Source organism: Alternaria atra (genome assembly GCF_907166805.1).
Source record: "Alternaria atra isolate CS162 genome assembly, contig: 37, whole genome shotgun sequence".
In the NCBI taxonomy this organism is placed as follows: domain Eukaryota; kingdom Fungi; phylum Ascomycota; class Dothideomycetes; order Pleosporales; family Pleosporaceae; genus Alternaria; species Alternaria atra.
In genome coordinates, this window is record NW_025091336.1 from 72247 (window position 1) to 85696 (window position 13450).

At 51.1% G+C, this 13450-nt stretch overlaps 5 protein-coding genes across 5 annotated transcripts; 4 read left to right on the forward strand and 1 right to left on the reverse strand.

Annotated features, from left to right (window-relative positions):
- Nucleotides 1–468: 468 nt before the first annotated feature.
- On the forward strand, nucleotides 469–2289 carry ALTATR162_LOCUS11749 (uncharacterized protein; the record flags this gene model as incomplete). The annotated part of the gene is made up of 4 exons (XM_043319391.1): nucleotides 469–614; nucleotides 670–1569; nucleotides 1621–1649; nucleotides 1703–2289. 4 exons carry the CDS (start codon nucleotides 469–471, stop codon nucleotides 2287–2289), a joined length of 1662 nt encoding a protein of 553 aa, XP_043175326.1.
- Nucleotides 2290–3069: 780 nt separating this feature from the next.
- Nucleotides 3070–4987, forward strand: ALTATR162_LOCUS11750 (uncharacterized protein; the record flags this gene model as incomplete). The annotated part of the gene is made up of 5 exons (XM_043319392.1): nucleotides 3070–3254; nucleotides 3391–3837; nucleotides 3890–4111; nucleotides 4162–4558; nucleotides 4607–4987. The coding sequence occupies 5 exons, from the start codon at nucleotides 3070–3072 to the stop codon at nucleotides 4985–4987; spliced, it is 1632 nt and encodes a 543-aa protein (XP_043175327.1).
- Nucleotides 4988–7911: 2924 nt separating this feature from the next.
- ALTATR162_LOCUS11751 (uncharacterized protein) lies at nucleotides 7912–10440 on the forward strand (the record flags this gene model as incomplete). Its single annotated transcript, XM_043319393.1, has 1 exon — nucleotides 7912–10440. The coding sequence occupies one exon, from the start codon at nucleotides 7912–7914 to the stop codon at nucleotides 10438–10440; it is 2529 nt and encodes an 842-aa protein (XP_043175328.1).
- Nucleotides 10441–10607: 167 nt separating this feature from the next.
- Nucleotides 10608–11810, reverse strand: ALTATR162_LOCUS11752 (uncharacterized protein; the record flags this gene model as incomplete). Its single annotated transcript, XM_043319394.1, has 4 exons — nucleotides 10608–11226; nucleotides 11286–11450; nucleotides 11509–11708; nucleotides 11754–11810. The coding sequence occupies 4 exons, from the start codon at nucleotides 11808–11810 to the stop codon at nucleotides 10608–10610; spliced, it is 1041 nt and encodes a 346-aa protein (XP_043175329.1).
- A 263-nt stretch (nucleotides 11811–12073) lies between these two features.
- ALTATR162_LOCUS11753 (uncharacterized protein) lies at nucleotides 12074–13367 on the forward strand (the record flags this gene model as incomplete). The annotated part of the gene is made up of 6 exons (XM_043319395.1): nucleotides 12074–12290; nucleotides 12378–12459; nucleotides 12524–12603; nucleotides 12658–12722; nucleotides 12771–12973; nucleotides 13046–13367. The coding sequence occupies 6 exons, from the start codon at nucleotides 12074–12076 to the stop codon at nucleotides 13365–13367; spliced, it is 969 nt and encodes a 322-aa protein (XP_043175330.1).
- Between the last annotated feature and the right edge of the window lie 83 nt (nucleotides 13368–13450).

Genomic DNA, 13450 nt, shown 5'->3' on the forward strand with positions numbered 1-13450 from the left:
ATGTTGAGCCTGTCGATCGATCTGATTGCATCTCCCACAGTAGCTTCCCGTATCAAACGCACAAGCAGGGATGAGCTGGGTATCCCAGAGCCCTTGTCTCATAGATCCATCTGTTTGCCCATTTACCGAGCGGCCTCGCCTGGCCGGTCAAACGCGGCCGCATTGTCGTTGATGCGCTACGCATAGCAGCGTTTTTAACGAGCTGGCGCTGCACATACCTTGCAGGCGGGTCAATTTGACGCCTAACGATTGGCTATACAATAGCCCTCTTGAGGAGCGACTTCATCCTGATTAACGGCCTAGCACCCATCGGCAGCTAGTCGCTTACCGCATGTTTCCTAGGACCTGCCGTCTGATCCACCGCTGTTCTCACTAGATGTCAGTACAACGCTGATCTACTGCCTCAAATCTGGCATTCAGCCTACCGGTTTGTCCATTGGTATGCGCTATAACCACTTGTACAACGGCATGTCGTGGACTCCGGTGGACTTTACCTGTGTTCGCTACTCAGCAGTGGAGGGCACGCACTACTTTCATGACTCTACTTTCCCTACCTCGATCCAATTCTTATTGTCCGGTCGCTGGGAGCCTTGGGACGTTAGCTACGTAAAGTAGTACGCTGCACTTCTTTTCCCAGATACGCCAGTATTCGGAACTAACATGTCCAAGCAAGGCCCAAGATCCAGATGTTCGACGCGTCGCAGAAGAAGCCGAGTTACGACTCGTACGGGATCCTTACTCTGGATATACTCCATGGCCGTCTCCGCCTCCCTCTTCTACGGGCGCTCCCCCGCTAGCCCCCATGTACGGCCAGATCCCATCACTACCGAATATCAACCAGAATACGGGAGCGGGCCTTATGACGCCTTCACCATCTACGGTAGTCGAGCATGCTCCCCCGGCATCGCCACGAGATCACAGTACGCCCTCGTCAGCGACAACTGCAACCGTCTATGCCTCTCCATACGCGTATCAACCTACCGCGTCAATCGGTTCTACTCCAATGCCGCCAGAATCCGCTCCTACTACCGAAACAGCTCCCGAGAACAATACTCATTCGGATCAACTTAATGTACATCCGTCGTCTTCACAGTATATCGATCCCTCTCTGCGTGATCAGTCGGCAAACCAGATACCTGCCCCGCAAGCAATCCTCTCGAGGACGAGAGAGACGAAGATTCTGCTCTCAATTGATGGAGATGGTATCCGAGGGCTATCTGCCCTCCTCCTAGTCGAATCACTTGTCAATGCGATTTGTGTCAAAGTTGGACAGCGCCTGGACAGCCATCAGATCTTCGACTTGACAGGTGGCAGTTCTCTTGGTGGAATAATAGCCATCATGCTGTGTCGACTTCGAATGCAAGCCCACCGAGCTAGAGAGGCATACAAGCAGATCGCGAAACAGGTTTTTGAGAACAAAAGAGACTACTTCAGATATCTCGATCCTCATTCACAAATACGGGACGTTGACGATAGTGCTTTGGAGAAAGAGATCAAGAACGTGATCCAGCAAGAGCTAGGCAATCCGGACGAAGTACTCCTAGATGGACGGCCGGACTCAGGTGACGTGTAAGTAGAGCATGTTCATTGGCTCTTGGAGCATATTCTCACTAAATATAGTTTCGCAATCACGACACAGATGGATATCGGTATGTACACGTCGCGATGAAACACCGTGATTACTTCCACTAACGAATTGAAGGCACCAATAAAGCTGCTTTGATTCGATCATACCAAACGCGGCGCATAACTGGACCAGACTTGGAACCCAACATGCCCATATGGCAAGCGATGAAAGCGACTTCGGCAGCCCCACGATACGTGCAATCTGAGCCTGGCGTCCCGCAACGTTTCGTGATTGAGAAAGGCCTTGTCGACCATGGAACTACAAAGAACAATGCGGTTCGCGACATTCTTTACGAATGTAGAAAGCTGTTTCGATATGCCAACGACATGATGATCATCGTCTCGGTGGGTACGGGCGTCGGTCTCAATCGAAGTAAGGAGATTCCCGAGATGGCAAACAGCGTTGAGGATAGGAAGGCTGAGGCAAAGACATGGGGTGAGAAATTTGAAGCCGAACATGCTGCGCTAATGGAGCGGAATTGGATGAAGTACTTTCGGTTTGATGTGACGGGACTGGAAGACGTACCACTGGAGGAGTGGAGTCACGAGGATCTAATCAAGGAAAAGACGTCGGCGTACCTCGCCCAGCCAGAGGTTGGGCAGAAATTCTATGCTTGTGTAGACGCGATAACGGCGTTACTGCTGAGTCCGCAGGGAAGGTAGCAGCGCATAACGATGAAAAGTACAGTCCAGCTGACGAGCGGCAAAAGAGCCGTCGGTGATAATCATAATAGCTATTCACTCCACCACCGTGTGTGTGTTTGGAACTCCTCATAACACTTATGCTGTGGCTTCCTACTATCCTCTTGGGCTCCCGGGTCGCGTGTACCCCCAGCAAGTCCCCGTGGTGGGCCGCGGACCTCGCGCGACCGAATGTCGCATCGACCTTCACCACACATCATACCATCTTGCAAACAACCTCATGGATCGGATGACATCACATTCCGGTGTCGAACACCGCGCTGGGCACACTGCAGCACAAGACCGTAAATGAGTAGGATCCGAGTTCCTGGTCAGCGCCGTATAGCAGCAGCATGCGGAACGCCTATGACGCCATGCCTCATCCTTTCTCTTGGCCCAACACGCGCACCGACCAAAGATGGGAAACGTATCGCACATCGCGTTTCCCATCATCGGTCGATGCACCCTTGTTTACCCCGCGATCAGTTGATTGCTCTTGGCTGTGTATGAAGACAAGCTCTTGGCTTCGAGTAACAAGCCTCACATTGGAGGAGAAAGCTTACCGCACATAGAGCCAGCCGCCTCTTGACATCAGAGGCCGGGTGCAATAGGTAGCCTGATGTCGTATGGAAAGAGCGAAAGGCGAAGGAACGTAGGCTTCGTGGGTGAGATGGTGTTGGGTATATCTCGTCTCCTCTCTTTGTGTCGCACGTTTCATACCCATCTTCTCACCTCTCTACTGCGTGCACGCAAACTTCAAACATGGCAACTGTAGAACCAGGAGAGCCGCCTGCTGTGCCTGACACAGAGCGTGACTCCAACTATGGCCAAGGCAAAGGGATGGATCAAGAGAAAACGGACCGAATTATCAAAGACGACAAGATCGAGCTTCAGGACAGTGATGCTTGGGACAAGCTTGGATACTCTTTTCCAACTTGGCGTAAATGGTGAGTTGAGCTTGTATTTTTCGTCCGAGTGCCGCGTTGCCGCGGAATACGAGCATCGTGGCCTACCAACCATGCTTGCTCGCTTTCTTCACGCTTTGATGGTTAAATTATGGTGTTAATAATGATTCCATGATAGGCAGATCCTGATTGTGGTCTTCTTCATTCAGATCAGTATCAACACGAATGCCTCCATGTACTCTCATGCCGTCAGCGCCGTATCGGAACACCATGGCGTCAGCGAGCAAGCAGCGCGCGTCCCACAAGCAGCTTTCCTAATCGCCTACGGTATCGGCTGCGAGCTTTGGGCTCCCTGGTCAGAAGAGTACGGACGATGGCCTATCCAACAACTCAGCTTGTTCCTCGTCAATCTCTGGCAAATTCCATGCGCTTTATCGAAGAACTATGCGACGTATGTAGTGTGTCGAACGTTGGGAGGTCTATCAACGGCTGGCGGCTCAGTCACGCTTGGTGTACTCGCCGATATGTGGGAGCCGGATGAACAAGGGTTCGCTGTTGCTTTCTTAGTTCTATCGTCTGTTGGCGGATCTGTCGTCGGTGCAATCATCGGAGCTTTCGTAGAAGAGTAAGTATATCATTGACGATCATTGGTGGCAAGCGCTAACCCAGCTGTTCAGGTATAAATCCGTGGAGTGGATATTCTGGGTTCAGCTCATCATCGGAGCTTTCGTACAGGCTGTCCATTTTCTCTGCAACCCCGAAACTCGCTCAACAATCTTACTCGACCGTGAGGCGAAGAGGCGACGTAAGACGGGTGAGGATCCGAACATCTATGGTCCAAACGAGATTCGAGGCGGTCACAAGATGAACTTCAAGGAGGTCGGCACTATCTTCTGGAGGTATGTAACAGATTCAGGACATGGCAGCCTCACCGCTAACGAGCATAAAGGCCATTCTACATGTTCTTCACTGAGCCAATTGTTCTATGGCTATCTCTGCTTAGCGGCTTCAGCGACGCTTTGATCTTCACGTTCCTGGAGTCTTTTGGCCCTGTTTACGAACAATGGGGCTTTGGCACCATTGGTGCTGGCCTGGCCTTCATACCAATTTTACTCAGTTACTTCCTAGCTTACGCTTCATACATGCCGTCGATCATCAAGTTCCGGAAGAAGCGCCGGGAAAATCCAGGGTCAGTCGCACCAGAGGCCCGACTTTGGTGGCTACTATTTCTTGCACCACTCGAAACTATAGGCTTGTTTGGGTTTGCCTGGACATCACTTGGGCCAGACTATGGCATTCCCTGGATCGCGCCTATGATATTCTCAGCCATGGTTGGTATAGCAAATGTAAGACCTTGAGCTCACCATGAATTTTCATTTACTAACACTCTCTAGTATGCAATTTATCAATCCTCAATTGACTATCAAACCGCCGCATATGGCCCGTACGCCTCCTCCGCAACCGGTGGTAACGACCTTGCCCGTGACGCTCTAGCCGGTATTGCTTCTCTGTACTCCACTCCGCTTTACAAGAACATTCCTGGACGACCTTTGCAATACGCTTCGACGATCCTCGCTTGTCTTGCTTTCGTGGTCACCATCCCAATCTACATCGTGTGCTGGAAAGGTCCAGATATCAGAGCTAAATCAAAGTTCGCGCAGAGCCTCGATCAAAGTCGGCACCAGAGAGATGAGAAGAGGAGGAAGAGTAGCCTTGCGGGCTTGGAGGGGCCATTGGGTGAGAAGGAGAGGAATGTTCATAGAGAAAACGTGTAGGTGTGTGTACCGACGCAAGATTTTATGACTATGGAGCGATTGCTTTGGTTACTGCTTTTGCTCTGTATCATGTACAAGTGATGTCTTATGGTAATTTACAAAATTGATGTAGCATGAGGCTCATGCCCACTGTTTGAAGACCTCCTGTGACCAGTGAATCATCCCACCATTTTTTGGAAGACCCGTAACGCTCCTAATATCTGTCTTCTCCGACGTAACCCTACGTCGCTTGTACCCTGTAATCATAGTCTCGCTCAGTAGTTTGGCATACACCACAATATAAGTACCCTCAAGAATATATAAACTGAGATTCGGTCTTGCATTTACAAGTGCAATCAAGGCGGTTTCGAATGCTTCGTGTTTGGTTGATGTATTTGAGAAAGGGGAGACTTCGAGGCCACCATGGAGTTAATTCCTCGAGCTCTGGTGCCCAATCTGGATGTTCGGCGATCATGGCTATTGCGTCCGAGGCTTCTGGGAAAGTGTCGAATGACATAATGCCGATGAGTGATGGGCATGAAGTCAGAAAAGCGAGGAGAAGCTCGAGACTGCAGGAATCAAACAGAGTGATTGTTTTTAATGCCACGGGATGGTGAATGATACGTATCAGGCCTTGTTTTCCTTGGATTGGCGTTAGTGACATGTAGTGTGGTAGAACCAAAGCTGCTATAACAGATAGGTCGGACAAAGGGAAGAGAAAAATCACACACCAAGGGGTAAATAATGTTGCTCTCTTACTTCCTCGGGTACCTGGCCCGTATGATTTTAGCATGTTAGCGTGCTTTGTAAGAAGGAAGATAAGACGGATCCAGTCACTCACAAAGATACCATTAAGTAGCCTTTCTCTTCAATGTTTGTATTGCAACTCTTGTAGTGATCAGTACAGATCATTCGTGGCATTTCCACTTGATCTACAGTTTTGAGATTATCTAGTTTTAGCCTGGTCGAGGAGTCATTCAATGTTGCGGCGAGGCATTGACGTCCGTAAAATCGGCAACAACTACATATATCTTCATCCCCTATACCGCATCTGTCAGTTTCGGAGCCAGAGTTCTCATTTTCATTGACTTCAGATACAGTGGAGGGTATTGCTGGGGTAGCAGGAGGAGTTGACGGTGCAGGTCAGTCCTGAGTCGAGCGTGATGCTGTCTCTACATGGTGTGAAGGTGATTTTGGTCGTGCAGCTATCACTACTCTCGCGGCGGCTGCTAATGCTCCGTTTGGTGAGACTGCACGGAAGCCCAGTTTAGCAAAGTGCCTTTTGGTGTAACATTGGTGTTTTCGTGCGAAGAGGCGGCATAACTGCGAAAACTGTTAACACTGCAAAAGGGGAAGAGGAGACTAAGAACACCGTTAACAGTGCGAGAGGCAAAAGTTCGAGGAGACTGAGAATCGAGATTACAAGAAATGGTGTTGACGTACTCCACGTTGTATAGCGTGTTCATGTAGAGTCGCTTATCTACTTCCAAGATCAAATTGCGTGTTTGCTTATTTTGCGGCCGAAACACCACCAAGCCAGGTAGGCGCTGTATCCCGAAGAGCTGATGACATCCTCCCAAGCAGCCTCTCGACGAGTAAAGAAAACAGCCCGACGGAATAGATTTAAGTTGCTGTGATACAGATGTACCAACCTCAAAGCCTTGTAAACTCAATGGCCAAATTTACGCTCTAAATCCTTACTTCTCTTACCGGATCTAAGCACTCTCCAACGCCCCTCGTACAACTAGTCACTGACAAGACTAGGAGTTATTCATTGTCGCAACTGGAAGCTTGCATTTCTCGCCTCCAATGGTGTCAAGGGTGAAGAATAAAAAACGATGATGACGTACCCCAAATAGTGCACGCGTAATAACATGAGTACCAGCGTACACGAGAGGTATCTGGTATCGATTTACTTTTTCGCCGAAGGCTATAACCTCTCGATCGAGCATTATGCTATCACACTGCTAGGCAAGGAGCCAGCAACGGAAATACATGACGACTCATTGCAGAAATGCAAAACCTTGTTATGGCTCGATCGTTTTGCCCAAAGAAACGCGTGCATTTCACCGATAGACCGGATGCTGAGCTATGGAGGAAGGACTGGGAGGAGACAATAGGGTCTTCAGACGCTTCGGGTGTATAGAAGCGTGTATTGTGATTGAGCTAAATCTTGCTTGAGACGGGTCATTCAGATCTGAATGGGCATTGCGAGAGGATCTCCAAAGCTGTCTTCACGGTCGCGATCGAGTCCTGCATCAAAAAAGGATGTGGCCAGTACGCCCAAAGATGTAACATTTAACTTATAAAAGCAGTGGTACCTTGACATACTTGACGGGTTCTTGAAGCGCCCAATCGAGTATATTTGTTTGTGTATACTCTCTCCGCGTGCTCGCGCGCATTAACGGTAGGTCAGAATTTGAGACGTTGGTTGAGATACGAAGCTAACATGTGAAATGCAACGTTGATGATCACCCGGTGTCCCCGTATGCGGTGCGATGGTGTCGCAGCAGCGTTGTGGTTGCTTTTAACCACCCTGCAGCGGGCCTGCGTCGACTATTTATTTCTCCGAGCTCAAATGACGACGTCGCGTGCCCACTACATTCCTCGATTTCGTAACACTATCATTAGGTGTCTGCTTCCCCAGTCGTTTGCCATGACCTTGGTATGTCGTCTAGGGGTAGCAGGGCCGATTTTGAGCTGTCGCCTGACTTGCCTTCTGGGGTTCTTACTTGACAAGTCTAGCTTTCACTCAACCGAGGTCACGCGCGTCAACCCATGGTGCTTTAGCCAGGCACACCGTCCGAGCTTCCTTCCCCGGACGGACGTGCTTAAGATGAATGACGCCGCCGGTGTTTGGCTGCGCCCCGCCATGCCACAACATTCCTCGAGGGTGTACACGAGAGGCGTTACCTGAATTTTTGCTGTCTTGTTACCAAAGAGCCATGACGAAAGCGCGCTACGACTTCAAGACACGTCCAGTCGCGCACCCGGACGCCATCGTTGCGGGCGACAAGTACCGCTTTACCATCCTCACAGATGGCCTACTCCGCTTCGAGTGGGCTGAAGATGGGCGATTCGAAGACCGCGCAAGCACCTTTGCTATCAACCGCAAACTAGCCGTGCCTGACTTTTACGTCTGGGACCGCGGCCACGGCATCGAGATCGTAACGAAGCGCTTCCACGTTGTGTACGATAAGAAGAAGTTCAGTGCCGACGGTTTCAAGATACATCTCAAGGGCAATGTGACGGGCACATGGACATATGGACAGCAAATCTCCAACTTGGGTGGGACAAACCGCACGTTGGACGGTGTAGATGGCAGGACCAATCTGGGTCCTGGTGTGCTGTCAAGAGAGGGCATGGCACCATTGGATGACACCAAGTCCATGCTCTTCGAAGACAATGGGTGGATTGCAGGACGCAGGGGTGGCGATAGGTCCGATCAATACATTTTCATGTATGGCCGCGACTATCGGGAAGCCATGCGCGCCTTCTACGCTGTGTCAGGAAGCCAGCCTCTCCTGCCACGATACGCCATGGGCAACTGGTGGAGTCGATACCACGCATACGACGAGAAGGAATATCTCGACCTGCACGATCATTTCGATAGGGACGATGTACCCATGAATGTGGCAGTTGTGGACATGGACTGGCATCTGGTATGGGATTTGCCTGGCGGTGTGAATGGCTGGACTGGATACACATGGAACAAGAAACTCTTTCCCGACCCAGACGCTTTTATGAAGAAACTGCACGATCGTGGCATGAAATTGACGCTTAACCTACACCCAGCAGACGGCTTCAGGCCGCACGAAGAACAGTACCCCGAAGTCGCCAAATATCTTGGAATCGACCCCCAATCGAAGCAGACGATTCCGTTCGACTGCACAGACAAGAAGTTCATGGATGCATACTTCGACATTGTACACCATGAGCATGAAGAGCGAGGTGTAGACTTCTGGTGGGTGGACTGGCAGCAAGGCAACACATCCAAAATCCCTGGAGTAGACCCTCTCTGGGTGCTCAACCACTTTCATTTCCTCGATAGTGGTCGTGGGTCTCAGCGCCCTCTCATTCTCTCTCGATTTGGCGGTCCGGGGGCACAGCGCTATCAGATCGGCTTTTCCGGTGACGCTATCATCACCTGGGACAGCCTGCACTTCCAGCCTGAGTTCACAGCAACTGCATCGAACATCGGGTATGGCTGGTGGAGCAACGACATCGGTGGCCACACGCATGGATACAAGAACGATGAGCTATACACACGCTGGGTACAACTAGGCTGCTGGTCACCCATCTTGCGCCTGCACTCAGACAACAACCCATTCAACACGCGCGAGCCGTGGCGCTTCAATGAGGAGGCACGTGTTATCGTGGAAGACACCCTGCGTTTCCGCCACCGCCTCATCCCATACCTGTACACGATGAACGCGAGGAGTGCGTCTGATGATGAGCCACTCATTCAGCCCATGTACTGGGACTATCCCGAGGCCGACGAGGCGTACAACGTGCCCAACCAATTCCGCTTCGGCTCCGAAATGATTGTTGCACCCATTACCCAGCCACGCGATCAGACCACACATCTCGGCGCAGAGAAGCTCTGGCTACCAGAAGGACGTTATGTCGACATCTTCACCGGCATCGTATACAACCGTGCCGGCGAACTCACCGTCCACCGCCCTCTACACTTCGTCCCTGTACTCGCAAAAGAAGGATCCATAATCCCCCTCGACGCAGCCTACCGCCCCAAATCCGGCTCTCCCAACCCAGAAGGTCTCGAGATTTTACTAGCCGTAGGCGCAGACGGCTCCTTCACAATCATCGAAGATGACGGTACCGGCCACCTTGTCGACGACGGCGGCTTCTCAATCATCTCCGACGAAGGCCACGAAGAATCAGCTGACGACACCGTGAGCTTCGCACACACACCCATTACCTACAAGCAATCCACGGGTGTCATTAAAATTGGTCCTACTACACCTGAAAACCACGCCATCCCCAAGAACCGTTGTTGGAAGGTCCGCTTACTGGCTCATACGCCTAAGAAAGGCACGGAGATACGCTGCGTCACTACCTCTCCTACTACGAAGAAACACGCGAAATCCCTTTCGCACAAGGTCACTCAGGAAAGCAACGGTACGCTTATCACGCTTGATGCGGTGCCTACTTCGCATACTATTCATATCGAACTACTCTCTTCGTCGTCTCATTCTTTATCTTCGTCATCGTCGACGGGTCCGCAACTCGATGTTCTCGATCCTAACCCCAAGATTTGGGATATCATCGACAATGCCTGGATTGAAATGGATAAGAAGTGGGACTACTGGAATTGCGTTAACAACGGGGAGCCGGTGCTGAATAAAGTGAGGGCGCTGCAGGGTAGAGGGATGCACAGGGGGTTGTTGGACGCGATACTGGAGTTGTTGCTTGCGGATGGGAGGTATGCTGGGGAAGAAACAGATGAGTGGTGAACTCGGTAGTAGGCTCACACAGATTTAACGTGCAGGATGTTTAGAAGAAGTAAGTATACAATTCCTCCTTTGAAAGTAGGATCTGCCTCTATACACATGTTTGTACATTGCTGCATCAGTTGAACATCTCCAATGCATCCCACGTAACATCGTACAAGCCAGTTCTTCTACGGCCTCATCTCGACCTTGTCCTTGTGACCCTTCATCGCCTCCTTGAACCCGTCCCTCTGTAGAATCTCCGCCACCTTATCCATAACCTTGCCCTCCCTCCTCCTACTGTAATCACCCTCCTTGAGCTCATACCCAGCCCTCGTTGCATCCTCCAAACTCTCATACTCCCAAATATTCGCCTTCATACCCACACCATGGTACTGATGTTTCTGCAAAAACGCCAACCACGCCTTGACCACATCCGGATGACCGTCTTGAATCTGAATCAGTCGGCGCATGGTGATGCGCTCAAAGTTCTCTTGCGACTTCTTGAAAATGAAGTTGGAGCGGGGTACGGTCCAGCGCTCTGTTATCCTTGGGAGAGGAACGGGACCCCGCGCGCAGAGGCCCATGTAGTATGCTGCGCGGACGGCGAAATCGGCGAAGAGGAGAAGGTTGCGGACGTTGTAGGTGCGCAGTTGGAGGTCGCAGGTCGGTACACCGTATTCGGGGGTGCGGCGTAGGGGGCGGAGGTGTACGGCACGGACGTTTATGGGTGTTCGGAGGGCTTCGAGGGCTTCTGCGGTTTTGGGGTCGAGGGGTGGTTCGTCGGTGGGGAGGGTGATGTTGTTTTCCCTGGGGGGTTTTGTTAGAGAACTGTGGGTTAGAATTTAAGAGGGAGAAGGGAGACTGACTTTGCCAGCTTGATAGGTTCTACGCCAGCACGTTTGTACACTTTGAGTAAACCCAAGTGGTCAGGTGTGTTTTGTAGTTCCTTCCACTGCCGCTGTGCGTCTTCGCGTGTCTTGGGCTCCCATTCTTGTTGGCGCTGGCTGACTTTTTGTTGACTTGCGTACAGGCTGCCGAACTGTTAGCAACCTCTTATGTTTCTGTTCTTGTACTCCAGTCATAGCATACGTCTTGAATTCCTGCGCATCTATCCCAGCATCCTCTAACCGCTGGTCAAGTGGCATAGCACTGTTGTCCAGGTCCATCTTCAACTGATCCATAAGCTTGACATCTCTGTCTTCTCGTGAATCCCTCTCATTGTCTTCTTCTGCTCTCCCACTCTTCGCCCGCGAGAAAGTCTGTGTGCATGGTCGGGGGGTGTGGGCAATCTATGCAGCGCATTAGCAACCAATTGCTCTCTCTACAAGCAGTACGATTGAAGTATAAATACCTTCGCCCTCTTCGCCGGCCCTAAAAAGGAGCGCATACATCGTGGCGCGGCCATTCTTGATATCGTCGCACTCACCACGTCCAACATCGAACTTCTTCCACAGGGCCGATGGCGCTAGTCACGATTCCGCTTACTGTCTTGGCAACATCGGAATTGGCCGCCGCCTTCCCTCTGTACCCTAGTCGTAACCTACGAAAATGTCACATGTACCAGGCAGACTATTTCTTTAGATACAAGACTTCACTTTTACGCTCTTTACTTTGACTTTTTTCTTTCTTCTCATAAACATCCTAACAATACAAGATGGAGACTGTTTCAGACATGGCTGCTGCACCTAACGCCTATGCCCGCGCTACGGAAACGGCCAAGTACGTGCGTTCGCAACTGCCAGAAGCTCTCCAATACCCCAAAGTAGCCATTGTGTGTGGCTCTGGATTGGGCGGACTAGCCGAGACAATTGAATCCGAACCGAAAGTCGAACTGGCATATGGAACGATTCCCAACTTTCCAAAGAGTACTGGTGAGTGCCAGACATGGGAATGTGCTCTCGCTGAAGAAGTGATTATTCGGATTGCACAAGATGCGGGGTACTGACATCTTTGTTCAGTTGTAGGACATGCTGGAAAGTTTGTGTTTGGTCAGATCGGGCCTCAGAAGACGCCTGTCGCGCTTCTTGTTGGACGAGCACAGTGAGTCACCATAACATGAGGGGGGAGACTTTGTTTCGAAAGATCTTGGTATTGATATCTTCAGTTTCTATGAAGGACATTCCATGGACCTAGTCACATTCGCCACTCGTGTGTGCAAACTGCTTGGTGTCGAAACCATGATTGGTATGTTGAGAAACTAGGCAATGGATGGAGTCGACGAGCTAACGAAAGGTAAAGTCACAAACGCAGCCGGTGGTCTCAACCAGACTTACCGCGTAGGAGACATTGTATGCTTAAACGACGTACGTAAACCCCTTTGAAGACGTTGAGCCTAGTCTGACTCTGCTTAGCATCTCAACATGGCTGGACTTGTCGGCATTCATCCTCTGCGTGGTCCCAACATCGAGGAATTTGGCGTTCGTTTCCCACCTCTGTCAGATGCTTACGACCTCGACCTGAGGGTGCGGACGCACAAGGCCTGGGCAGAACTAGGACTGGATAAGCAGCAACGAAAGCTACATGAGGGTGTATACGCGTTTGTGGCAGGACCAACGTATGTCATTCATGCCCTTTTCCTCCCCTCTACTTCGCTATGGGTATCAGACAAATGCTGACTGTCATCAAGTTACGAGACTCGGGCAGAATGCCGAATGCTCAGTACGCTCGGGGCTGACGTTGTGGGTATGTCGACTGTGCCGGAGATCATTGTCGCCAGACACGCTGGGATGCGTATTCTTGCATTCAGTCTAGTCACAAACGTCGCCGTTCTCGAGGCGGGCGCCCGTGGAAACGACGCAGCGATTCAGTCCATGAACAGGGCAGAACTGACTGAACATCTAAGTCAAGGCAAGGCAAACCACGAGGAGGTGCTAGAGGCCGGGCGGGAGGCAGCAAAGGACATGCAGGCTTTGGTCAAGCAGATATTGTCCGATCTCCACGGCCAATAGCAAGGGATGGCAGTCGCAGGTGGCTATAGCAGCAGGCGACAGCGCCTTTCCCTGTGAGCAATGCGGACAGGCATAGCACCAGG